General features: G+C 36.5%; 1 protein-coding gene across 11 annotated transcripts in view; it reads right to left on the minus strand.

Moving 5' to 3' along the window:
• Positions 1–331: 331 nt before the first annotated feature.
• The window catches only part of klc1a (kinesin light chain 1a), a 74457-nt gene continuing 47227 nt past the window's right edge, over positions 332–27561 (minus strand). For 5 of the 11 annotated variants that reach the window (XM_052037383.1, XM_052037222.1, XM_052037464.1 and 2 more), the window contains 3 exons: positions 19040–19170; positions 10293–10362; positions 336–3902 (listed from right to left, as the gene is read on the minus strand). In XM_052037383.1, the coding sequence (XP_051893343.1) occupies positions 3816–3902; positions 10293–10362; positions 19040–19170 (288 nt within the window). In that variant the 3' untranslated portion in view covers positions 336–3815. Of the gene's footprint in view, positions 3903–10292; positions 10363–11035; positions 11145–19039; positions 19171–21367; positions 22060–27561 lie in introns of those variants that run through there. The other 6 variants (XM_052037822.1, XM_052037734.1, XM_052037998.1 and 3 more) reach the window with 4 other exon arrangements.

Below are 27561 nucleotides of genomic sequence, written 5' to 3' on the forward strand. Positions count from 1 at the left end.
ATGAAAATTCTTAATACAAGCTGCATCTTGAATTGATTTTTTGTTTGAATCAAGCTGGTCCATTGGTAATATAGACTGTGGACAGTACAGATATCCAAACTAATACTCTTCCAGATTGTTTGTATGGGTACAGTACATCACAATTGCCATCAATCACCCACGTTAATGCCAATACCTTCCACATCTAACTAGAAAGATGAACACTGCACACAGGATTTCAGTAAAAGGTCCTTATTATTGCAAGTGATTATATAGTCAAGTAATAGTTTATAAATTGATAAAACTTCATTATAAAACCACACTGATACCAGTCTTCATTTTGCTGTGAAGGAAGTACTTAAAGTAGCTTTTATAGGCCAAATGAAAAACATTACAATTCCAAGATACAGCCTCTTTTACAGCAGAAAATTAACTGTTTAGGTTCCCCTCCACATCCGAAGAAAAAAGGAATGTTAGAAGAAGCAAAAAAAAAATGGGAATATGGTCTAAATGCATGGGATAAAGTCTGATGGCTAAAGCCAAAAAAAAGGCACTGATGGAAAGTTTTAGCTCCCCCTCATTTACCTTTAATATTATCTTGTAGTGAAATTAACAATTTAGATGAGTAGTAAGTTTGTGGATGACACCAAAATTGTTGGAATCGTGAACAGTGAAGGTAGTTATTTAAGATTACAACAGGATCTAGAACAACTGGGACAGTAGGCCAAGGAATGGCAGATGGAATTTAACTTAGACAAGTGTGAAATGTTGCATTTTAGTAACTTAAATCAGGGCAGGACTTGTACAATAAATGGCATGTCTCTGGAGGGTATTGTAGAATACAGACACCCAAGGTTAGAAGTACATAGCTCCCTGACTGTGGCAACATGGATAGACAAGGTGGTGAAGAAGGTATCTGGCTCAATTACCTTCACTGGTCATTGTGTACAAGAGTTGGGACATCATGTTACAACTGTACAGGATGTTGGTGAGGCTGCAGTTGTGGAGTATCATGTGCAGTTCTGTCGAGCTATAGGAATTATATCATTAAGCTGGAAAAGGTGCAGAAAAGATTCACAAGGATGTTGTTGGGACTGGAGGGCTTGAGTTATAAGGATAGGCTGGGGCTTTTTTCCTTAGAGCACAGGAGTCTGAGGAGTGACATTAATCTAAAACTAAAGGGCATAGATTTATATCATTAAGCTGGAAAAGGTGCAGAAAAGATTCACAAGGATGTTGTTGGGACTGGAGGGCTTGAGTTATAAGGATAGGCTGGGGCTTTTTTCCTTAGAGCACAGGAGTCTGAGGAGTGACATTAATCTAAAACTAAAGGGCATAGATTTAACATGAGGGGGGAAAATTTAAAGGGGGTGTGAGGGGCAACCTTTTCCTAGAGAGGGTGGTGCGTATGTGGAACAAGCTGTCAGGAAGTGGTAGAGGAGAGAACAATTGCAACGTTTAAAAGAAATGTAGACAGGTACACAGATAGGAAAGGTTTACAGAGAGTGGACCAAACACAGGCAAATGGGATAGCTCAGCTAGGCAGCTTGGTCAGCATGGATGAGTTGGGCCAATGTGGCCCGTTTCTGTGCTGTAGGACTTGGCACAATGGAAAATTCAAATAAATTGAGCTATCAACTTAAGACCGTTTGTTTTCAGTAGCAATTTGTACTTGCATTTTATTTATAGGACTCTTTAAAATTGCATTCATTTCTTATTTCTCACCAAAAATGTTTCAATATATTTTGAACATAAATATTGTAACATGTGACATATATCCAACATACAAATGTACATATCTTCCGTTCTAAAAAAAACTGATGACATTAATACAGTATATTCCTATCTGAATGATCTCACCCATTGATATGTAGCATATTAAACAGGCAAATTATATTAAAATATTACATGCAACATCATGGCTACACAGACTTGCCCTAGTGAAAGTGCAATACATAACTAAAAATCTGTTTACTGTATGCAAACTCAACTAAGCTTATTAAAATCATCCTTCTAATACTAAAATCTACAACCTGCAGAAATCACCGTTCAGATTAGTCTTGTAACAGTATCACAGCATTTATGCATGGATAACAATGTTATTACATTACCACTTTTTTGAATTAAAGGCTGAAACGGAATAAAAGCTGAAGGGGTAAAATCTGGTACTTTCTAGTATAGTAGTTTTCATGCAGCTACAGCCGATTTCAATTTTAGTAGCTTTGTTCAATACTTCTTACATATTTCCTGCTATAATGTTCAGAATATAGTAACCAAAGCAGTGAGAATTCGATTGTGATGTTCTTAAGAGCTGATGCAGTCAATCATTGTTATATCAAAAACTCAAGTGCTTGTAGAACCACACGTAAACCTTTTAATGGAATTAAGAATCCATATACCCTTTGACCATCATTCTATTTTTGTAAACTATCACGATTTCAATTTTCACTTGCAATCCTATTTTATCATTTGTTTTTCAATGTGCAAACAATTTTTGTTAATGTACAAATATAAAATACAAAAGAGATAAAACACTATAAAAGTCACATTTAAAAGCAAATAAGTAGTACTCCAGGTACTGCCTAAACATAATATAAAATGATTTACAAAGTAATCAGGGTAAATAAACATACAAGTGCAAGATGAATCAATGAAAGATGGTTAACCCTAAAGGCCCTAATTTCCAAAATGAAATATATTCATGTAATCTTAACAGCTCCTGCAGTTTCACTGGTCACGACTGAAGTTGCATGCCCATATAATCATCTGCAATTTCAAATATGTATCATGGTTATTCTTTTGATAGAACACCATTTTAAAGGAAGATTTTACAGGATCCAGTTCTATCAGTTGGAAATCATTTAATTTTATTTCAATCCATGAAGTGTTCAGAGCTTAGTTTGCAATTTTCAATCCAAATTTAATTTCACAGCCAGGCACAAAGTGGAAGAAATTAGTCCTTAGTTACATGCACTCAAAAATTGATATAGTAGTGTACACATGCTGTATTCCACTTCTGAAATATGATTTCAACAGGACCAATTTAAGAAGTCGAGTACAATCCACATGTCACTACTTTCTCCCCCATGATACTGAAGGCAACAGAGAACAAATTTATACCCCTCCATTTGTTACGTTTTGTTAAATTGCTGGTTTTGTAAAATTCTCATGTCAAACAGTTGACAAAAGGTATTATAAAAGCAACCTTATGATGAAAGTGACCTCCACACACATTAGCAGCATCCTTTGTTCCTTTGATCTGATTTCAGGGAAATATAGTGCAAGTTAGTAGTATAGTCAAGAAAGTACTGAGGATTGTACAAGTACCTCAACATATTTGCATTCTGCTAAAATTTATAGTTTATTAATGATCTGTCAATTTTTAAACTATCTGAAACACTAGGTTATTCAATTAAGTGATGACAAATATTAGGTATCAGGCATGAATAAGCCACATCTAATGTTAAAATATAAAGTGGCCTTTACAAGGAATAGCTAGTAAAAGTGGTTTCCATGGGATCCTACTTTAAAAAAGGAAAAATTTAACTGTACAAATCAACAAAATTTCTACCCCTATTATCTAAAACCAGCTCAGCTGCAGCATTCTTAGTCTTTAAAACAAATTCTCTTTGATACTATTCGCATTGTACTAAATTACATACCGTATCAAAGAAATATTGAAAACTAATTAAATTGGAACATACATTTTATGCTTGGATACAATATTTGAAGTTTACTGCAAATCATTTATACAGGATAATAAACCAAGACCTTAATATTGAAAAGCTATAAGGAATTGTAGCAATGAGGATTTCTTGTTCTTTTACACGAAGAGTCTAGTCTGTGTCAATTTGTGATCCACAATGCATCAGGTCATCATGGCTGATACTCAAATTTCTGGATTCTGTTAGACGATTATTTCGCTGCAGTTTAAAAGCAAGAAAAAAATCACTAATAAGATTTTGTAATATCAAAAGCATGAGGATTTTCTGTGCTTTTTTAAAAAAAATTCCAGCCCATTAAGTAATTGTACATCACATGGCATCTCTTAGCATTCCAGCCATGACTGCAAACAATTTCTTTATTTTCCAAACTTGAAACTGGACTGTGTACATTTTAAATATTAAGAACCGACAACAGTTAACAAGAACAATTGTTACCACGATTTTGCACATTACTTATGTAGAATATACAGTGGTATAAAATGGTACTCTGCACACAGCAGTAGAAAGACCTGTGAAATGAAGATTAAGAGGAAGCACAAATGTTTTAAAGTAAAAATATCAATATTGTACAATTAAACATTTCATTACAATGGCTACCAATGAAAGGATAACAAAGGGTGCATAAAATTTTAATCAAAGCATACAACTCAAAACTACTAATTGCTTAGTCACCTGTGGAATAACTATTCATATTGTAAATCAAATGTTTCAAAACACTGATCAACTTGAGTACTATTCATTTCTTTAACTCTTGTTAAAGGGCTGTTTCTGGCGCGAGAGAAAACAGCACGAACAAGCTAACTATCGAGATTGGAGCTTCATAGGCGCACAATTGAAGCAGCTTCAGTAAGTGGATTCAATTCTTTTTTGTCCCAACCTTACAGTCATGGAAACTGTACTGATGCATTAATTTCACAAGAACAGAGCAAAAATTGAAATATTTGTTAATTGAAATATTCTTCTAAATTGTATACTAAATATCCATTATTTGAGAGCTTTCAGGCAATGAGAAAAGAAACAATCCAGATCATAGGGAATGTAATTACTACTTTGAATTGCACAAATTAATTCAGTTCACAGATACAAACATTCAACAACCTTTCCAGAATATCACCCTTGAACAAATCAATTCAAAAAAAAGCAGCTCATTTAATAGAAGGCAACATTATAAAACATGCACTTTTTAATAAAGGCCTTTAGACAGTAATCTTTTCCCTGTTACAACTACATAATGAAAGTTTTGTTCTCTTATCACTTCTATCCTTTTGCTGCAATACAGCTAGGAACCTGTAAACAAACTACTGGAGGAATTCATCAGGTCAGGCAGCATCTGTGGAGGCAAAGGGATAGTTGATATTTCAGGTCGAGATCCTGCATCAGGACTAAATGTGTAGAGGACTAAATGTGTAGAGCCAGTATAAAGAGATGAGGGGGAAGGGCAAGGCTGGTGCTGGCAGGTGAGAAGTGGAACCCAGGTGAGGAGGAAGTGCCCATTGTTCCCTCATCCTTCCCCCTCATCTCTTTATGCTACTATCCCTCTGCTTCCACAGATGATACCTGTCCCACTGAGCTCCCCCAGCAGTTTTTTTTTGCTCCAGATTCCAGCATCTGCAGCTTCTTGTGTCTCTGGAACTATGATTTATCTAGTGTAACCATTAGCGTAATGCTATTACAGTGCCAGCGATCAGGGTTCAACTCTGGCCGCTGTCTGTAAGGAGTTTGTACGTTCTCCCCGTGACTGCGTGGGTTTCCTCTGGGTGCTCCGGTTTCCTCCCACATCGCAAAGGCGCATGAGTTAGTAGGTTGGCATGGGTGTAATTGGGCGGCGTGTGCTCAGTGGGCTGGAAGGGCCTGTTACCATGCTATATAAATAAAGTTTTATATACATGATAGGTTTCTGAGATCATAATTTACCAAACATTTTAGAGTGCTGAAATGTGTTGCGTATCCTTCCTCCATCAGTTTTCACTATGTTATGATGACCTAATGATCACCGAACCAGTGACCTAATGGCCTGAACTAATAATCTAAAGTACAGGAGTTCAAATCCCACTTCTGCAGTTTCAAATATTGAATTCTATTTACATAATGAGTGTAAAATCAACTGATTTATTGATGTCCCTTCAGGATGGATAGTAATAACCTCGCATGGTCTGGTCTATGGATGACTTCAGTCCCACACTTAAGTGAAGTAGTTCAATAAACCAATCTGTGCACAAAAGCTGAAGACCTACCACCATTACCAATTTCTCGGGCTAATTATGACTGGGAAATAAACGCCTTGCCAGCAATGCCAACATCCCAAAAATCAAAGTCATAAATAGGCACCATGTTTACACAGGTATTCTGATCACGATTCAATAACTTTTTGTGCAATCTGCAATTTTATCTTCACCAATAAGAGTTTAACAGTCACAGTAAGCCTTCTATTACATTTTCTACTCTGACAAAACTTACCAAAATTTTCCTGCTAACTAAAGCAAAATATTCTCATAGATGAAAGTTAACAAGAACTTCAATTCTGCAGATAAATGTTACAACAAAGCCAAAAGGTCTCAATATAGCAGCTTGAGAGTCAGGAGGAACAGATCTAAATGTTTTATCTGACCCATATTTTATATTGCAGCAATTTGTTCTTTTGATAACATTTTAAATACATGTTCAAGCATTTTAGCAGTAATAGCTTACACAATGTATACATGACATTTTAATTACACATAGCATAGTTGATCTCTGCTATGACAACAGTTTGTGTACAACAGTCCTTGATGCCAACAACTATGATAAAGATCCTGATTACTGTGCCAAAATCACAGAATTTTACTGCCAATCACACACATTAGCTATCTGAAAGAGCTAATCAACTTAGACTGAATTGTGCTGTCCAAATCCAATTTTAAAACTAATTTTATATAGTCATATCTTCAAATACAAGACTTCTGATAAGCCACTACACTTAAAAACATATCTGGTTTTTAATTAATAAAAGCAAGATTCTGTAGATGGTGGAAATCTGAAATAAAAACAGAAAAATCCTGGAAATAGTTAGCAGGTTAGGCAGCATCTTACTGGTAAAGAGAGTTAACATTTTACACCTGGGCAGCACAATGGTGCTGCTAGTACAGCTGTTGTCTCACAACTTTAGTGACCTGGGTTCAATCCTGACCTCCAGTGCTATCTGTGTGGAGTTGGCATATCATCTCTGTAACTGTGTTGCCACTTTCAGGAAACGATGTACTTGTACACCTAGGTCTCTCTGTTCTACAACACTCTCCGGGGCCCTGCATTTACTATGCAAGTCCTGCCCTGGTCTAACTTACCAAAATGCAACACTTTGCACTAGTCTGAGTTAAATTCCATCTGCCATTCCTTGGCTCACTTTGCCAGTTATTCTAGATCCTGTTGTAATCTTAAATAAGCACCTTCATTGTCCACTATATCTCTAATTCTGGTGTCTTCTGCAAACTTACTAACCATGCCGACTACATGCCACAGTGGACCCAGCACCGATCTCTGTGGCACGCCGCTGGTCACAGGTCTCCAATCTGAAAAACCCTCCACTACTACCTCCTGATTGCTACCACCATGCCAATTTTGTATCCAATTGGCTAGATCCCCGTGTCCCATGTGATCCAACCTTCCAGACCAGCTTATCATGTGGGACCTACCACGAAGGATGAAATGAAACTGGATCAGGGTAACTTTGTAGAGCTAGTCAGTACTGCAAAAGAGAGAGATCAAGAGTATGTTTGTGTCATAGCATGACAATGAGCATAGATCTCAAGATGCAGTGCAGTGATATGGATAATTTAAAAGATATAATTAATTGTGGATGGATTAGAAATGTCTTGGGTGTGGTTTCCATTGTAATCCATGTGTGGTAATTCATAGTCTGAAATAGCCATTGATGGAAGATATGTTGCTGTGAAAGCAAGTTTTGATATCCACATGACCAAACTAGATAAACAAAGAGGAATAAAGATGAACAAGATCACAGAAACAAATGGAAATTTCATTGGAAGAAACAGAAGAATAGAATTTATTCAAAATGGGTATTCCTGGATTAGTAGTAGTAATGAATCAAGTAAATAATTTATCACATATCTTGCCACTGCCCAGGTTTCTAAACACACTTTGCAGATGAATCAGCAACTTGCTTGTATTTCTTTCAATTTATTATACATTCTTATTGCTCACAAGGTCATTTCCTTTATATCTGAGAAACCAAATGCAGATTAGGTAACTGCTTTGTTGGACATCTCCGTTCAATCCAAAAGTGTGACCCTGAGCTTCTAGTCACCAATCACTTTGATTCACTGTCCTGTTCCACTCTGACCCCTCTGTTCCAATAAAGCTCAATACAAGATTAGGAGACAGCTCTTTACTTCATCAGGCATATGGTGCTCTTCTGGACCTAACTCAAGTTCATCAATTTTGGTGAATGAGCAATTCCAGCATTTGCTAACTTTCCTTTGATAATTTTAAATTATGATTCTGCTTTAACTTTTATCACCCTCTCTAGATCAACCTATTGTTTCTTACCCTTCCCCATTTCCATCCTTTTGCACTTCACACTGTAACCTGCTCATGTAATTTACTCTAGTCACATAGCTTCCTTTGGTTTTCTTTACAATGTTCCTCTTTCTCTGCATCATAGGTCTAATTTTTCCCCAATTCTGATGAAAGACTGAAGATCTAAAATGTTTACTTTCTATTTTATCCCCCTACAGATGCCACTTAACTTGTTATTTTCAGCATCTTCTATTTCAGATTTCTAGCATCCACAGTATTTTGCTTTATCATTAAAGACTTCCAGTGTTTTTGTAAGCCATCATGAGTCATCAGAATACAAATGAAAGCAAAAATCTTAATTACGAGTTCTCATGTACCATCAGTAATTTTCTTCAACTGTGAAAACAAATAGAAAATACTTTTTAATGTGTTTCTTATTATCCTTTTGTTGACCATGGTTATGCTTGAAACTGATACCCTGGCTTTTAAAACCACAAGACATAGGAGCAGAATTAGGCCATTCGGCCCTTCGCGTCTGCTCCGCTATTTGATCACGGCTGATTTATTTTTCCCTCTCAACCCCATGCTCCTGCCTTCTCCCCATAATTCCGTAATTTTAATTCTGTATAGGATCAAATACACTTAATATTGCTCAGTGTAGGTATACCCATTAATACTTGGCCCAGTTCATTGTCATTCACTTACTTCACATTCATTCAAAGTCTGCCATACTTCAATTTAAAGCAATGTTTCGTGACACTTCCTTCTCAATCACAAGTATCAAATTAATTTGTGTTATGGCAATTATTTGCAAGAAATATTTTTCTTAGATTATTGTTAGCTAATTCTGATTTGCTTTCCTGACTTTGAGCCATGCTGTCAGTGTTGAGTCATTTGGGCTTGCCACTAACCTATAGAGTTGAATTGCTGCTCGAAGCTATCCAATTCAGAAGTGATGACATCCGATGTAAAATGTATGGTACACATTATAAAACGTATGGTAATATAGTTTGATCAATTTAAAAAAAGTCTTCAAATTTCAAACCCTGACTTTCATCCAAGTCATTTATATATAATGTAAAAAGCTAGGGCCCCTCGTGCACTTCCATTGGGGAGGGGTAGTGGGGAGATAGGGGAACTCTATCTGTAATCTTATTGTTCAATTCCCAATATCTAATCCATTTGTTTAGGCTAGAAATAACTAGCCAACCTATTTGCTTCAAATTATTAATCCATTTTCCACAATTACCTTTTTTTTTAAAAAGATAAGTTACTTCAAAATACTGCAGATTGTTGACAATACTGTGCACATGGTTGATGTTTCCCAACTAACAATAGTCAAGTATTCCTTTTCAATTATATGAAACAAAGTACATTTATTTTGCCTTAAGTTTTGTATGTTTTTTGAGCAATGTCGGTGAGATGCAACATTCAAGCCCTAAAGCAAGTAGTAAAGTTAGTAGGGAGCTGGAAACTGCTCTGCAGTTCATGCCTGTGTACAATATATGTTAATACACAAAGATGAGAGAGGACCAGTATGCATCTATGCAAAAGGAAATATTCTGGTTAATAAAAGCTGTTACTTTTTTTTAAAAAGTATCCCACAGGTAAGCTAGCAATTAGTAAAGTTTACATATATATTTAATACTTAATCTAAATTGTTAGTTTAAAAATGTTAGACAGTACAGAATGCTGAAGTTGGGATAGGCTAAGAGCATCCAGGATTAAATCCATGCCATGCTCTTAAATTTAGTAGAGATGCAAAAGTTTGAAACATTTCTTCATTTGAGAGCATCGTAGAAATGTTAATAACAATGTACTGTTAATTTATTAAGCTCGATATCACTGCAGCATTCTTTACAAGATCTAATAGAATTACGACACAAAACAGATGGAGAATTTGATTGGAGCAGCAGTGTCTTATCTGAAGCCAGCAAAAATTAAATGTTATACAAATGCAAGTAATTGACATCAATAAAAGTCTCTAGTTAAAAAAAAATCTAAAACATTTTGTAGGATTCTTCAGCTCAGACACTGCCATTGATACTAAGTGGTAAAAAAATACATAAGGCTTACTTGGAAAAGATCTTCAGAAGCCTTGCCGCCCCCTGTGTTAAGTACATTCAAAGAGTTGGCACGCTTCATGCTGTAACCATGACAGTGACATGCAAGGATAAACCAATCAGAATTACTGCAAACTAAAGCTCAAAGAGAAAGCACAGAGATTTTAAAGCATAGTACCATATTCTATCCTCAGTTAATAAAATGCTTCTCTTGGTAGATTTTGAAGTCAAGATACTTTTCTTCCCATAAGGAAGAAATCATTTTTTAAAACTCTATACCAAAATAATTTAGTTTTGTATCACATCTTTGAGGACTCGCTCTTGTGACAAGATTAGTTTCTGCTTGAAATTACATAGTGGAACAAATCATATTGACCTTAACTTAGTCAAATCATTTAACCATTGTCCCTGAACTATAATCTAAATATATTTTGCAGCCAGTATCAACAACAGAAATTGCAAAAGAAAAAGCTCAAGCTAAAAAAAAGCTTTAGGAAGATGTGCTCAAGCAGCTTTGTGGCAATCAAGCCCAAATGAAGTACTGAAAATCTTTAACCAAACATTTCACAGCAGACTAACATCTAAAATTAGTGCTATTGGTATCCTCAATGCACTTCAAGAATTCCACATATTCCTCCTCAGTGCTAGTTATGTACATCATACTATTATTGAGAACACTCCTTTGAAATTATGTGATTCCTTTTAGTAAGCATCAAAATGTTTTTTTCCAAGCCTTGTTCAGGCATGTATACATACCTTAGCAATACTTCTTTGCTTCAAAATGTTTCAAGATTTCCCTGAGACAGCAATAGAGTCAGGGCCAAAGATCATTAAACATTCCATGATCTAGAAGACTGAAAAGGTTCTTCAAACAAAACAATTATTATTTTTCCTCCTTCCATCCCAGTAAACAATTTTGCTCTACTTAATGCACCTAGTGATCTGACAGAACTTAAAAAAACTCACCCAACCGAGACAAGCCAGTTTGGTTGGAAGACTACTTTGGGCTTGAAGCTCATTAAAGTGAATCAAAGAATGTACAAAAATCGTTAACACTTCATTTAAGTTTTCAGCAAATGCCAAATAGAAATTAGATTAACTCAGTTTGTGAATTTTTTTTTGCTGGACTCAAGAAAAGTTCAAAAATTAAATCAAGCATGTTAGAAATGTGTATATAATATTTTATAAATGAATAAGCCGCCCAACTAATGCTTACTTTCAAAAATTTTTAGACATCAGTCCAGTTTCATTTTCAAGTCTGTATCCACTAGCCCAGAGTGTTCCTTAACCCAAATTCTTCCTTCTTCAAAAATAATTCCATTTCGAGGATACCCAAGGTATCCAAAACCAGTTAACAAAAAAATAGGTATTTACTAAGGAGCAGTAATCCTTCAAAGGTAGATTTTTAGATTGAGAGATTTTTTTTTTACAGCTTTTAAGAGTGAGATATCAAGAGTCCAGGAGCAGTTATGTTCCTGTTAGGGTGAAGGGTAAACCTGGCAAGTTTAGGGAACCTTGGCTGATGAGAGATATTGAGGGTCTGGTCAAGAAAAATGAAGAAGCATACATTGTGTTTTAGAGGTTGGGGACAAGTGAATCCCTTGATGAATACAAAAAGATTAAGAATACTCTTAAGATGGAAATCAGGAGGGCAAAAAGAGGATACGAGATGGATCTGGCAGGTAAGGTTAAGGAAAATCCCAAGAGATTCTATAGCTATATTAAGAGTAAAAGGGTGGCCAGTGAGAGAGTAGGTCCCCTTAGAGATCAGCAGGGCCGCCTATGTCTTGAGCTGCAGGAGATGGGTGGGATTTTTAACGAATATTTCTCCACAGCGTTTACTGAGGAGAAAATCATGGTTGCTCAAGAGATAAGGGAAACTAGGGGAAATGTTTTGGAGAACATTCAGATTACCAGGGAGGAGGTATTTGCAGCCTTACAGTACTTTAAAGGTGGATAAATCCCCAGAACTTGACCGAGTGCATCCTTGGACTTTGTGGGAGGTTAGAGGGGAAATCGCAGAGGCCCTTGCAGAGATTTTTGCTTCATCATTAGCCACTGGTGAAGTTCCCGAAGACTGGAAGGTGGCTAATGTTGTTCCATTGTTTAAGGGTAGCGAGGATAAGCCAGGGAGCTACAGGCTGGTCAGCCTGTCATCGTTTGTGGGGAAGTTACTGGAGGGAATTCTGAGGGACAGGATCTACCAGCATTTGGATAGAAAGAGTCTGATTAGGAGGAGTCAGCACAGCTTTGTGCGTGGAAAGTCAAGCTTGACAAACCTTTGAGAGGTTTTTTTTTGAAGAGGTAACAAAAAAAATGAGGGTAGGGCAGTGGATGTTGTCTAATTGGACTTTAGCAAGGCCTTCGACAAGGTCTCACATGGTAGGCTGGTCTGGAAGACTGGGTCCCATGGAATCCAGGGAGAGCTAGTTAGGTGGATTCAAAGTTGGCTCGGAGGCAGGAAGCAGAGGGTGGTGGTGGAAAGTTGTTTCTCGGAATGGAGACCGGTGACTAGAGGGGTGCCGTAGGATTCGGTGTTGGGACCCTTGTTATTTTATTGATCAATAAACTTGCAGATGACACGAAATTAGGAGGTGTTGTTGATAGTGAAGAAGATTATCATAGATTACAAGGGGATCTTGATCAGTTAGGGAAGTGGGCCAAAGAGTGGGAAGTGGGCCAAAGAGTGGCAAATGGATTTCAATACAGATAAATGTGAGGTGATGCATTTTGAAAAATCAAACCAGTGTAGGACTTATACTATGAATGGTAAGGGACCCAACAGAGGGAATTTAGGAGAATAAGGGGTAATCTTATAGAGGTTTATAAAATCATGAGGGGCACAGGTAAGGTGTATGGTAGCAGTCTTTTCTCCAGGGTAGGGGAGCCAAAACTAGTGGGCATAGGTTTAGGGGGAAGAGGGGAAAGATTTAAAAGGGACTTGAGGGGCAACCTTTTCACGCAGAGGGTAGTGAGTATATGGAATGAGGTGCCAGAGTAAGTGGTTGAGGCAGGTACAGAAGTATCATTTAAGCAGAGCTTGGATAGGTACATGCAGAGGCAGGGCTTAGAGGGATATGGGCCAAACACAAGAAATTGGGACTAGATGGGTGGGCACTATGGTCAGCATGGACTCGTTGGGCCGAAAGGCCTGTATCTGTGCTGTATTGCTCTATAACTCTAAATGTTAATGCAAGACTATTTGCAAATCACCTATACCCCAATACCAAACAAAAAGTAATATTTGAAACACATGGGAAAACAGGACCTCATGGGTATCTTTCTGTGCATAAGATGACATCATTTACAGATTTAATTTAAAAGTTTTACCTCAATAGCAAAAAGCCTAAAGACATGAGCAGAGATAAGATGTCAGAAACCACTCTCCCCTGCCCACTGTAAAAGGAAAGACTTGGATTTCAATACTTAGATGGAGGGGAAGGGATGAGACAATGCTAAATACTAACTCTACAAGACTCTAACACGTAGTGAAAGAGTATTTGTCACAAATATTCAAAGCAGACGAGTACTTGGAGAAGGCTAACGTCGCTATATATAAAGATAGGTGGATGTGGACTGAATGTATTTCATGATCATAGTTATATTGTAGAACTCATTCTTAATCAGCTGCAAGTAGGTTAGGAAATTTCCAATTCTCTTCCCACCCCAAGTTGGTTTAAGGTTTTTCTTGAATCTGTTTGTTCCCTCATACCTGCCTCAGAAATTACACAGCTGCTGGTGTGTGAGGTGTACTGGGGATCATGTTCCTTCAACGCAGTACGACTTTTTTTGTCCCATTCAATCCTTGTAATCTTTTTGTATGTCTTTTTGAATGGCTGTCAATGTAATTTTTTTCCGCTGTAATGTCAGTAACTCATCTGTATTATTTTCTCAGAAAACCTGTATCACTATAAGTAGATGTTTCTATGATTGTAAAAACTTAAAAGGATCTATGCTGAACCATCAGTTTAATAATAAAAAACTAAGGCATTGGTGATGATTTCAAGTAGTTCTTCAAACCTGTAATTAATAGTTTAAAAACTAATAGTTAAGTAAGAAGATTAGCGGCTCTTCTACTTTCCAAACAAAAGCAACCTCAATCAAATATCTGAATATTGCACCAAAGGCTTAAACCATTACAGAATGAACATTCTACACAATTTAATACATCAATTTGATGAAAAACAATTTCCATGTCAATAACATTTCAAATCGATTACTCTTATGCAAACAGTTGTCAATTTTCCAGTAAACCTACAAGCACACTGTAATGATGGTAAAATACGATAAAAACATTGTACGTCAAAACAAGTACATTTTCCCAAGAGAAATTAAAATATAATGTGCCCTTGCAACTGCCTTTCTGAATATATTGGGAAGATGTACAGAAAATGCACACTGTGCTGCTACATTATGAAGAATGGGAAAATTTCCAAGTTTTTTTTCCTGTTAATTAGTCTTAACTGTGGAGGGAGGATGAAATAGATTAAATCAATCACTATTCTATTCTGATTGCAATCCAGTGACTACTTATGTATGCACGGGTTGTCAGTGAAGACAGAAATTAGGTATGGGACACCTCACATATTAAAAAATGATCATTTAGGTAAAGCATTGGAGAGTTATGTGAGCCAGTATAATTGTACACAGCACAAATCATCGTCTTATGCTAAGAAAACTGGCATAAGATTATGATTATTTCTAAAGGCAAGAAAATATATTGTATATTTATTGAATCTTAGTTCTTATGGGGCAAGTGGTCTATTGGGTTAATCATTAAAAAAAGAAACAAGACACTGACATTTCACCACTCAGCCCAAGTCTGATCATTAATTCAATGCTCCACAGTGACAGTGAAAAATCTATTACCATGCACATTAAACAGGATCAGTGGGGAAAATTAGATTAATATTTTTGGCAACTGGTACCCTCTCAGCACAGGAAAAAGATCAAGCTGCAAACTGTGGTTCTGCCTAATTTATTGATGTAGTATGTGATGTGTTTTATATATCTGTGCTATTTTAAATAATACATATTAAACAATAAGCAAGCTTTAATTTCAAATTATCAATTTCAACAAAGTTTGCAATATAAATTAAATTGCTCATGTCTTTTGCAAGTTCCTTGACATTATTTCTACACTATATATTTTAAGCAATCTGCCAAATGTTGAGTTGCAGAGAGGATGAGAGAGCAATAGATAGGACAAAAGAATAGGGTGAGGCAAGATAGGCCATGAGGATAAGCTGTAAAGAAAGTTGTCCAGTTGGTGAGTTAATGAGGTCAGTTAGAGAGGGATTCTCCAGGATGTTGCCTGGGGAGTATTTCAGTTATAGGGAAAGACTGGATAGGCTGGGTTTGTTTTCCATACAGCAGGATAGGCTGGGGGTGGCGGTGGGGCGAAGCCTGATAGAGGTATGCAAAATTAAGAGGGACATAGATAGGGCAGATGGTAGGAAATATTTCCCCACAACAGAAGTATCCAAATCTAGAGGGCATGGGTTTAAGGCACGAGGTTGAGAGGATATCTGTGGAAGAACTTTTATATCTAGACTTTGTGGTTGGGATTTGAAATGTACTGTCTCAGTGGGTGGCAGGAGCACATACAAAGATTTACACATGACATTTGAGGTATCCAGATGGATGCTGATAGATGGGATTAGTATAGATAGTAATTGATGGTTGGCACGGACATGGTGGGCCAAAGGGCCTGTTTCTGTGTAGAATGACTATGAACAAAATCTGCAAAATGAGGGCAGTTAGAGTGAGAACACAAAGAAGTGTAAAAGTTGGGAAATGCAGAACTGTATGACATGCCCAGCAGGTCAGACTGTGCTAATGGGGAGAGAAAGACTGAGCCAATCTGATGACCAACAGCAGAACTGGCTAATTTGTGTACAGATTGAGAAAACAGGTTAGCAACAGAAGTTGTAACATTCAGGTAGAGTCTGTATAGCTGCAATTTGCCCAGATGGAAGATGAGGTGCTGTTCTGAGGTAGTGTACTGCATTGAGTAATCATAACACAGTACTGCATTCAGTAACCATAACATTGGATGACCATTTTGCGGAGCACTTGTTTGCAGTCTAAAGAAGCAACTTTAAACTCACTGTTGCCTGCCATTTTAATTCTCTTATCTTCTATCTGGGCAAACTGTAGCCTTCCAGACTCAATCTCCAGTTCTCTAAGATACTCTCTTTCTCTGTCTGATTCAGAAATACTCAATTCTGCTGTAGGGTATCTATCTGTGATACTGGCTTGGTTTTCTCTATTAGCATAGTCTGATCTGCTGGCTCTGCATTTTGCAACTTTGTCATTTCTTTGTATTGTCACTCTCTAACCGCTCTCATTTCGTAGCTCTTGTTCATGTTCTCTCTTTCTAACTGGCCCCATTAACCAGATGACCTCATCTAGAATCTCTCCCCATGGAAACCCTAGCCTCACCCAGAGATTTTCCCTGGTTTCATCTGTCCCTCCCCTGCAATCTCTAAGTTTTCTCTATTTTCCAGTTCTCATTAAGGGTCTCTAATCTGAACTGTTAACTGTTTCTCTTTTCACAGATATTACCTGACCTTCCAGCATCTTGTTGTTATTTCAGATTTTCTGCAGCTACAGTTTTGTTTGCTTTTCATTTTAGTTCTTTACTGCCTCCTTCCTATTTTTCTATATACTTTAATTTGTGGAATTAATATATTCCATTCATTTGAGAGCAATTCCAAAACTTAGAATTTCTAATAATTATTTTGAACAACAATTGCGGTAAGCCAGCCTGACAGTAAAAAAAAGTACAAGTCCTTTTACTAGAAATTTGGAACATAACAGCAAATAATGTGAAATAAAACAATTACTAATAGAGAGATGAAGATACCAGGTTATTTTTGGGTCCAGTATGGAATTAGCTTAAAGATAGGGAGAAGCAGGCAGGCTAAGTGCAGCATTGTTCAGTTCAGTAGCAGTATATGTCCATCTAGCTGTGCTCAAGGAACTTCACCTTAGGGTTCTTTTCTGAATGCATCATAAGGGAAATGGATAGCTGAGGTTATTCTACAACAGAATGAAGTATTGTTGTAGGAATACCTATGTAAATATAGCTAAAATATAAAAATCTCATTTACAAAAGCAATTAAACTTTGCAGAAAATGAAAAAAGTCTCAACTCAAAAAAAGGCCAAGGTTGCAACAAACCAAGGATAAAATCCAAGCACAAGCAAGCATAAGGATAATTAAAAGCTTTTCTTTTAAATTATTGTATTGACATTGCAAAAATACTAGTTAAACTGGTATTCTCAATGTTTTCATTTCTCTTCTCAATTTGGTAAAATAAATCAAAGACCATGTCCTAATTATAACTTGCTCATGCTCAAATAATTTTTTAACTAACAAATAGCAACTCCAATATGCACATATCGAAACGACCTGCTCATTTCCAGGAAGAATCAACCTTCTAAAATCACTGAGACATAGATGAACCAAGTTAACACAATACGAGCCCAAGGATAACATCAAAGCTCTGTCAGGAGCCTTTGCATTTTGCTTGTAGATCTTGTTTTGAAATTCAGGCAATGGTTCCAATAATTGAAGTTGATTTTAAGAACATTTAATACTTTTTGGCACATTTTCACTTTTGCAAAAAAAACTTCATTTGTTCATTTGACAAAATAAATGAAAAAGGTAATTATAGAAAAAAATTGCACAGAATTGAACAATAATTGTGTAGTTTTTGACAGTATTGGGAAGATGAAGGAACAAATTCAAGGAACTTACTCCTGGCCACCTTGCAGGTACTTTTTCTCTGAAGTGGATATCAGGCAAGGATAATACTGTGCTCAGTCATGAAACATATTATTGGTTAATAGTCTGTGTTATTATGACCATTTATTAGGTTACTTGGATAATACACAAGAAGCCTAGCTAAAATTATTTAGTCATTAATATCAGGAGATGAAGGGAAGAAAATAATGTTTGAAGAAAGTACTGATTATTTCTTTAAACAAGCTTTAAACTTGTATCCCTTGGTAATTTTGGACAGTTTTGAAAAAAATGTGTTATAATAAAAACTGATTTGAAAAGTTCGAAGTTTGACAAGAATCATACCATCTGGAATCCAAGTAGTATTTAACATGTTCAAGGTTATTGAACCTGCTGACTGGGCAATGCCGTTGTGGTTGTCGAAATAACCTCTACCTCACAGAAGCCGAATGTCTGCTCTCAGACACTTCCTTACACCCTCCAATGGACCATAATCATTATGTTCAACACCAGCCTCTCTCCACCTTATTTCATTTTATCCAATTAACATGGATAGAGATACCCACCCCATGATTACCAGCTTTTAAGAGGGTCTACTACGTGTACAATCAAGCAGGCCATGCAAAAGTATCCTGAAAAAAATCCAAGGGGAATTTTCCAGATCATAAGAAGTTACGTTAACATCTCCCAACTACATAGCTGAATCCAACTATTTCAACAGCAAAGCTCCCTTATGCATGGCTATCCAGACTATGTATTTGTTACCTTAGACCAATGAATGGGTTTTATAGAAAATTATTTAATGTAACACAAAATGCTTTGAGAAACACGAGGTCTTGGGGAAAATAAAAGCTCTGTATAAATGCAAATCTTTCTTCCTATTCGATGGCAGTCATATTGTGCGGGGAATCATTCCTAAATAACGATTTTATAGCAACATCTACATTATTCACAGCTGTGTCAAATTCAAAAACAGTTCAGACAAAGAAGAAATCAGAAAATCAATAATTACCCAGAATTCTTGGGCTCATTATCTCGTGGACTGCCACCTTTCAGTTTTCTTACTAATTTTTCACTACTACGTCTAATGGAGGCACGAAGTTTGCTGAAGGAACCACTACGTTTCAAAGATCCAGTTCCATCCTGCAAGCCAAATGAAAAAAGGTATAATTTCCAAGTCTATTTTAACACAATCTAACATTAACGAACCCTATGCAAACAACCATTAAAAGAAACAGTACAAGATTACTTTCCTTAACATTACTCATAGAAGTTTTATGTGCATAGGTATCAACACCACAATTATTGATTTGTATACATATATAAAGATTTATTTGTAACTTCAACATTCAATTGATTTTTTTTTAAACAAAGACATCACAAAATGTATTCTACATTGAGCACATCATAAAAAAGAAAAACTAGTGCCAATTATTGCTATTTATACAAATACCTGTGCATTAATTTGAAAAAAATATTTAATAAAATTCATGTCTGTTGCATTTTCTTACAGAAAGCATTTACCTTTTTGATATAGTGCTGTATTCTGCCTTCGAAAATATTTATGGTTATGAGTACACATTTTAAATTCTATTTGAAATGATCTCCCAATCTACCTCATCTTGGCCCTTGCACCTTACTTGACTACCTGCAATGCACTTTCTCTGTAACTATAAGGTTATATTCTGCATTGTTCTTCCTTTAGTACTACCTCAATGTACTTGTGCATGGAATGATCTGTCTGGATGGCATGCAAACAAAGCTTTTCACTGCATCTCCGTACATGTGATAATAATAAACCAATTACCACCTGGAAAAATACCATAACCTTACATCGTTTACACATATAATCAACTGAATAGCAGTGAAGTTCCTACTGAGATTGCCTTCAGCTGAAGCACAAGTTTGGGTTAGAGTATCTACTGAACACCCATTTTATTTTATTTCCTTTCAATGTTTGAATCAACTGTAAAGAACATGTTATTGTGCATTGATTGAGGTAGAAATATTATTGCAGTTCAAGAATTAAGCACAATGAGCAGATTTTCCAGCTGAAGGTTAGTTAAGATCAGAGATACAAATAGGTGTTAAACAATTTAAAATAAATCCTATGGGTCAACCTGGGCACCCGAATTTCATGATAAAAATAGTATACGATTTTCATGTTTTTCAAATGCAAGCTCATATTTCGACTTTGTCTAATAATGCACATTTATTAACAAATTAAGACTTCATGAACAGTACTTTCAAATTCTTTATTTGGTTCTACTAATCTACTTTTATTACTTTTTTTTAAAAAATACTATGTACATTTCTGGTCTCCAAATTATATAAATGTTCAAAATTCAAAAATCATTTGCATGAACAATAAGATTGTAGCTATCAGAAAAGAATGACTAAGCTCCTTTTCCTGGAGAGAAGGGATTCAAAGGATAGTTGCAAAGAAATTTCTACTTGAGTCAGTACTAAATTACAGGTCATAAGGTACAAAATATCATAAATTCAGTATGAATTGAAAATAAACTTGTTCACCCAGTGAGTGATTTGAATGTGGAACTTCTTCCACTTGGAGTAATTTAGGTAAATAGGACAGATGTGATTTAGAATAAAACATAGAATAAAACAAAATAAAATACAGGAAATGTGGACAGGTAGGACAGGTTTGTGTGGAGCAGAAATGCTGAATTGTCCTTTTCTGAACAGTAGATGCAAGTAACATTTGCTAATACTGTTTGCAAAAAGGCCATACAGTTTTCCATGGGGGACCAAATTCTCCCTTTCCAACTTGGAAATCATGACAAATTTTGCTAATATATTTTAGATAAATGATATAGTATATGAAAATAAAAATAACATTGAATGTATTCTTTCCTCCAGGGAGTACTGTAAAACCATGAGGTGCATTATTAAATAACTATAAAACTGCAGAATTTATGACTCAGGAAAAAATAATGTTGATAGGTAACAATTGTACTAATATATACATAATTTCAAGAAATTAGACTGAATTTTGGACAACTGGGGAGTTGAACGTTATGAAGATCAAACAGGAAAGTAATGTTGAGACCAACATTAGATCAGCCATCATCTATTGAAAACTGGAGCATGCTGAAGGGGACTTCCCCCTGCTTCTATCTGTTATGTAGTAACATTGTCGTGTCTACTAATGATTATTGATTACGTAGTGTCCATGTTACAGGGAAGAAGCATGCCTAACAATTGTGTCACTGCAAATTTATGCAAGGTATACTTAGCAAGCCTTGATGTTCTAGGATATTATTTTGGAGAGTGGAAGAGAAAAGGAAGCATTACAAAGCAGATCACAGAGGCAAAAGACAGATTAGTTAGATACTGAGCTAGTTTATTGAGAGTTAGAAAAGAGACAATTACACACACCTCTAGACAATTACGAAACCAATGGAAAGCAATTAACAAATGCTCTGAAGATTATACACAGTTCACCCAGAATAAAAAAAAGCACTTATCAACAAGATTGTTTTAATAGAATAGACCACAAGAGTTTAAATGAGCACATAAAGAACATGCCAAGATTTTAGAGAAATTCTATCTGTACACAATCATGCTTTTTAATATTTTTTTCATTTCAAAGCAGTCATTTCACAAGGTAAATCAATAAATCTGTCGTCGTTACATGAGATACCAAATGAAGTCTTAAATGGAAGTGACAGAAGCCTGATAACCAATAAACAGGTAACTGTAAAGTTAATTAGCTTAGTATTAGATGGGTATTCTAATTCTGAAGTGTAGGTCCTCTATGGTAATAGACTGCTGACATTTGTGCAAATGTTCAAGTCAGTCATTCAATTGTAGTAATGAAGAGTTTCAGACAGGAACAAAAATACAGCAAGCTACTCTGCAGAATTATAACAGCCTTGAAAAAGTTCTCCATAAACAAGGTGTAGCTTAGACAAATTTATAAATTGCAGTAGTGCAGAGAGATGTTAAAAGCCTGAAGATGGTACATGCCATTCAAACCGGAGACAGAATTAGTATCACAAAAGGTATCTATGCCTGTCAGACAAAAAAAGAGGGAAAAAAGACAAGTCAAAACTGTTGCAAAACCTTCAACAGTTTCATTTAAGGTAAATATACAAACAGTATTTCTAGGTCAAACTTTCTGCTCACCACTTTAAAAATCCAGCATCTTTGCTTAAATGTACCAATTACAAAATGTATTTATTGTTTATAGTGTATGGCATTGAAGGAGCAGAGCAGGGAGAGGAAAAGCCAATCAGAGAAGGACAGCAATTTGGGCAGGGCAGGGCAGGGCAGGGCAGGGCAGGGTGGGGCGGGGCAGGTGGGGGAGAAGGGGTGGACAACAATATTCCTTTCATTTCAGACCATTTGTCAAAATGCCTGCCAGCCAGAGAACTTGAATTGCAGTCACTGTTTTAAGGTAGACTATATGGCAGCCATTTTTAACACTGCAACATATTGCAAACAATAATGCGACAGCCAATCAAGTCTAATGTTGGTTGAGAGAGATGCATCAATGAGGTCACTTTGGACACCCTTCTCAAAAGAGGACGAGACAGACAGTAGGGCAAGGGAAAAGGGGGCTACAGGGAGAAAGGTGGTTAAAAAGTGGGTAAAATAGGTGGAGAGATGGGGATGGAGAAATGGTGTTGGCAAGGGACAAACCAGATGGAGGAGGAGGAGGAGGAGAAGAGGCGGAGGGAGGGAGGGAGGGAGGGAGGGCAGACAGACAGACTAAAAGCACCAAAGCACAGTACACAACATCTGAAGTTCAAGAGTGTACATCTCTGAAGCTTGATGATCAATGATGTAAAGCAGCATCAGCAAAGAGAAAACAACATAAGGCAAACCATACTAAACACATTCAGGATGCATTTGTTCAGCAATTCACAAAAAGGAAAATAATTCAATTTTACAAATTGTTGAAGATCTTGATTCTGTTTATAACACTGTTCAAATTTAGTTTTCCTACAGTGGGCAATATTGCAGCTTTGGAAAACATGCAGATAAACACCACAAGATTAATTTCCTGTCTGAAGCATCTAGGTGTGAGGTGAAAGGAACAGATTATGTTTGCATAGTTTCAACTACTTCATTTGGTTAGGGAAGACCAGGATTTACAATCTAATTTGAATTATGTAAAGTTACACCTAACTAGATACACGAAGACTGCTCTTTCTCCAAAAGTGAGTGAAGACCCAAGTCAAACAAGGCTGTCATTGCCTGTGCTCCCCCCCACCCCACCCCCCTTTCTCATGGCATTCCTGCACCCCACATCGAGCAAACTTCTTGCAGGAATTGAACTAATCTTCACACCTAATGGGAAACTGTTCAATCTACAGTGACTACACTCCAGAAGAAAAAGTAATGTACACCTCAGTAGTTGAGCTACAGTATGCAGGCAAACACACGTGTTTGTACACAGCCAGAGGCTGAGCTCCAAGACATCATCAACTCATTCATTGAAGGATACATGAAGGTAGGCTTTACTTTCACATCCACAAATCTTCTACTGGAAAACAAACTGTAGATGTTGGAATATGAAACAAAAATAGAAATTCTGGAAGAACTCAGCGATTCAAGTAGTATCTATGGGGGAGGAAGAAACCAGTTAATGCTTCAGGTCAAAGACCTTTGACCAGAGCAGTTCTGATGAAGGTCTTCAACCGGAAGCATTAACTGGCTTTTTTCTTTCCACAGATGCTGCTTAACTGGCTGAATTCTTCCAGCATTTCTATTGTTGTTTCCACCAACCGCTGCCCTTCAACAATAAAAACTCATGGCAAGAACCCAGAAAATGTAGCTGGCTTCCCATATCTTGAGAGTCACCTCTCACCAAAGGCAGAAATTCTCCACTGCCTTTCATGCACCAGTACAACCTTTGGTTATTTGACAAAAACGGTGTTTGAAGATCAACACTGCAGACCTGGCACAAACCCATAGTCTATCAGACAACAGTGATTCATGCCCAATGTTTTTGAGACCCAGGTTGCCTCCCTTAAAAAGGGTCTGGAAACATATCACAAATGCTGTCTCTGCATCAGACTCCTCTACCAGGCCAAGATCCCAATGGCAGACTGCATCATTTGCATCCTCAAATACACAATACTCAAAACACACAGACACAATTCCGAGTACCATCACAGGTAGGGAAGGGATTACTAGGCAGCAAGAAGAAAACATTTAAGGATACATTTAAAATGCAACATCTCAACTAATTCCAGGGAATCCCTGGCACATGATTGCTCAAAATGGAGGAGGATTTGGGATGATACTGAACTCACTGAGTACATGCATACGGAGCACATAGAAGTCTGCATAAATGGAGAAAAATGTGCACCACCTTACAAAACAATCTCCCTCCTACATGACCCATCAGGCACCTACTGCCCCACGTGCAAGAATCTGCAGTTCCCACACTGGCCTCGCCTCAAAACCCACAGAACCAGAAGGAAAGAAAGTCATCCTTGATTCCGTGGGACTGCCTAGGAAGAGGACAACAAGTGACGGTTGAAACTGGTTTTCGTGATGTGAACTCATTCACCAAAACTAGAAAGTAGTTGCCTGCATTAGATTTGACTCGAGGTAAATTTTCCACAGATTTTTCTCCTAATTGCCTTGTATTTTTATCTTCCTGTCTCAGAAATTACAGGGCTTTTGGATAGAAAGCATCACCTCTGCACTGCACTGTATATATAAATATGTTTGTATGTTAGATTCATTGATTTAGGAGACATTTAAAAAAATAAAATTAAATTATCACAGTAATATTAATGATTTCAAAGTGTTCAAAACTAAAGGCATTTTTTTTGCCTAGTGGAACATTTTTCACCAGCAAAGAAACGTCATTGAAATGAATGGTCCAAACTGGCATAAGATCAGAATGGTCATTCAACATGGAACATGGTGACATGTTGAGTATGCAGTGGTACCTGTCACTCAGTAAGACATAGAATTGCAGTGCATCCATAAGTCCCTGACTTTCTTCACTTCCAGTTCTAATGACTGACCTGAAACTATTCCCTACTCCACAAATACTGAGTATTTCCACTATTTTTTGATTTGCTTTACCAAAAACTCACTTATTCCATATTTGCAAATCAGAGACTTTCTCCGATCTCAAGTACATACATTCCCTATAAGTCCTGATAAGAACTTACTAGATGCAATTTTTAATTTGAAGCTTATGATGGTTCAATATCTAAGATTTATGGTAGGTTATCAGGAACGAATAAGGCTCCTTTAGACAAAATTAAAAATGCTTGGGAACACGATTTGCAGATTTCAATTTCTGAGGAAACTTGGAATGAAATTTTAAAATTGGTTAATACTTCATCATATGCGTGTCACTCCCTCCTTCAATTTAAAGTGGTCCATAGAGCTCACCTGTCCAAAGACAAGTTATCACGTTTTTATTCGGATATATCTCCTTATTGTGATAAATGCAATAATGGAGCGCTTCTTTAATTCACATGCTTTGGTCATGTCAGAGTCTTAAAAAAATACTGGATAGAGGTATTTCAAACTTTCTCTGTGCTTTTTAAGATAAATTTTAAGCCAAATCCTTTAACAGCATTATTTGGGATTGTTGGAGAAAAAGATATAATTTTGGAGACTTCCGACTTACACGTATTGGCCTTTATTTCTCTTATAGCCAGGAAGGCTGTGTCGCTTAAATGGAAGGAAGTTGCTCCCCCCACTCATGTTCAATGGCTACAGCATGTTATGTTATATCTAAATTTAGAGAAGATCCATTGTTCAATTTCTGGATCTAATCTGGACTTTCAAATATTGTGGGGACCTTTTTTTTGAACTACTTTCAAAACCATTGATTTAGTGCTTAAAGTACAGATACTGGCTAATACTATTTTGTCTTCAGGGCTTTTTTTTTGTCTTTTTTTTAAAACCAAACAGCTTCGGTCTTGGTAGTGGGTTTAGATTTTTTTATAATAAAATTATTCCAATTTATTAATATTAATTAGTTATCATTTCTATTTTTCAATATGAGGTATTATGATTTCAAGTGTGACTCATTACAATGTATTTTGTAACATTTTGTCTTTTGTTTCATGTACTTTGTATTTTCTATCTGGAGTTAATAAATAATATTGTAAAAGAAACAGATTTGCTTAAATAAATGCTAGATACCTGGTAAATAACAAAATTAAATGAAGGAAATCTGAGATACAAAAAATGCTAGAAATAGGTCAGGTACCACCTGCGTAGAAAGAAATAGAAGTGACAGTCTGATTTTTTCCTGTCAATTTCCATCTGACCTCACCATGAAGCTCTAGCAGTCTTTGTGCTCACAAATTCTCCTCTACCCAGTGTCAGTTCCTATTGGGAACCATTTTGCAGAGATCTTGGAACTCCAGCAATTATTGTGCAGAATAAGAAACCAATCATTATTAAAAATTCTCAAACAGTAAAATAATGACATTTTTAAAAACATTTTACAGAGCACAATATACACTGAAATATGGCACACAAAATTGGTGGAAATTTCAAAAACATTAAATAATATAAGCTTTAGTTTTAAAAAGTGTAGAATTTTGAAATAATCCTGAGGGAATGACAATCCACACCTTAAATTTAGATACCGGGGTGGGGTGGGGGGGGGGGGGGGTGGTGCGGGGAGGAGGGAAGGATATTAAGCAATAATTAAGGCTACTGTGGCATTATAAACTCACATCTTATTCATCATTAGTTCATAAACGCCTTCAAATCTTATCAGATTTCTGAAGATTCCACTGAAGGTGGCAAAAAAGTGAGACAAAGGACCACTAAAAGCTATTAATGGATTCTCACATTTAATTGTGCATTGCTTACTCCACAAGCTACTGTTTATAGAGGGAAGGTTGACAATTGTCAATCTTTTAGTGACAAGGCAGTGTGGTGATTAAGTTGCCAGGTTACCAACCAAAAAATTGGGCCACTGATTCAGAGACAAGGGTTTGAATTCCAACATAGCAAATGGGGAATTTAAATTCAAATGCTTAAATCAATTTAAAATCTCTTTGTAATTTTACTGAAGCTTACAGAATACTTTTTGTTAACATCCAGGAATATCCTCAGCAGAGGCAAAAATAGCAGCTGATTTTCTCCACCCCCCCCCCCCCCCCCCCCCCACCCCAAGTTTTACTGCATGCCATTAGGGAGCAATCAAGTCCAAATAAAAACTTGGGATAAGAATGCTGTCATAAATGCCTTCTTTCCCCACTAACACCTTAGAGGGAAACATTGTAAATCATGTTCTTGACTATTTATACCAATACAAGTGTTGAAGATTTTCACTTTATTCCTGAATTAACATCAGTTTCATTTTTCTTGACAATTAAGGCATCACCTTTGATGGCATTACTGTTATTCTGTGAAATGTTTCAGTATTTAGAATAATCAAATTAATTATTAATTAATAGATTTTACAGCTGGAGACAGGGAGGAGGGTGATAAGCCGGAACACAAAGGTGACCAGTGCTAACAATAGTCTCCACCTTCATCCTCCCCTCCACCTAACTCAATCTACCTTTTTTCTCT

The sequence above is a fragment of the Pristis pectinata genome, chromosome 1, assembly GCF_009764475.1.
Source record: "Pristis pectinata isolate sPriPec2 chromosome 1, sPriPec2.1.pri, whole genome shotgun sequence".
Lineage (NCBI taxonomy): Eukaryota > Metazoa > Chordata > Chondrichthyes > Rhinopristiformes > Pristidae > Pristis > Pristis pectinata.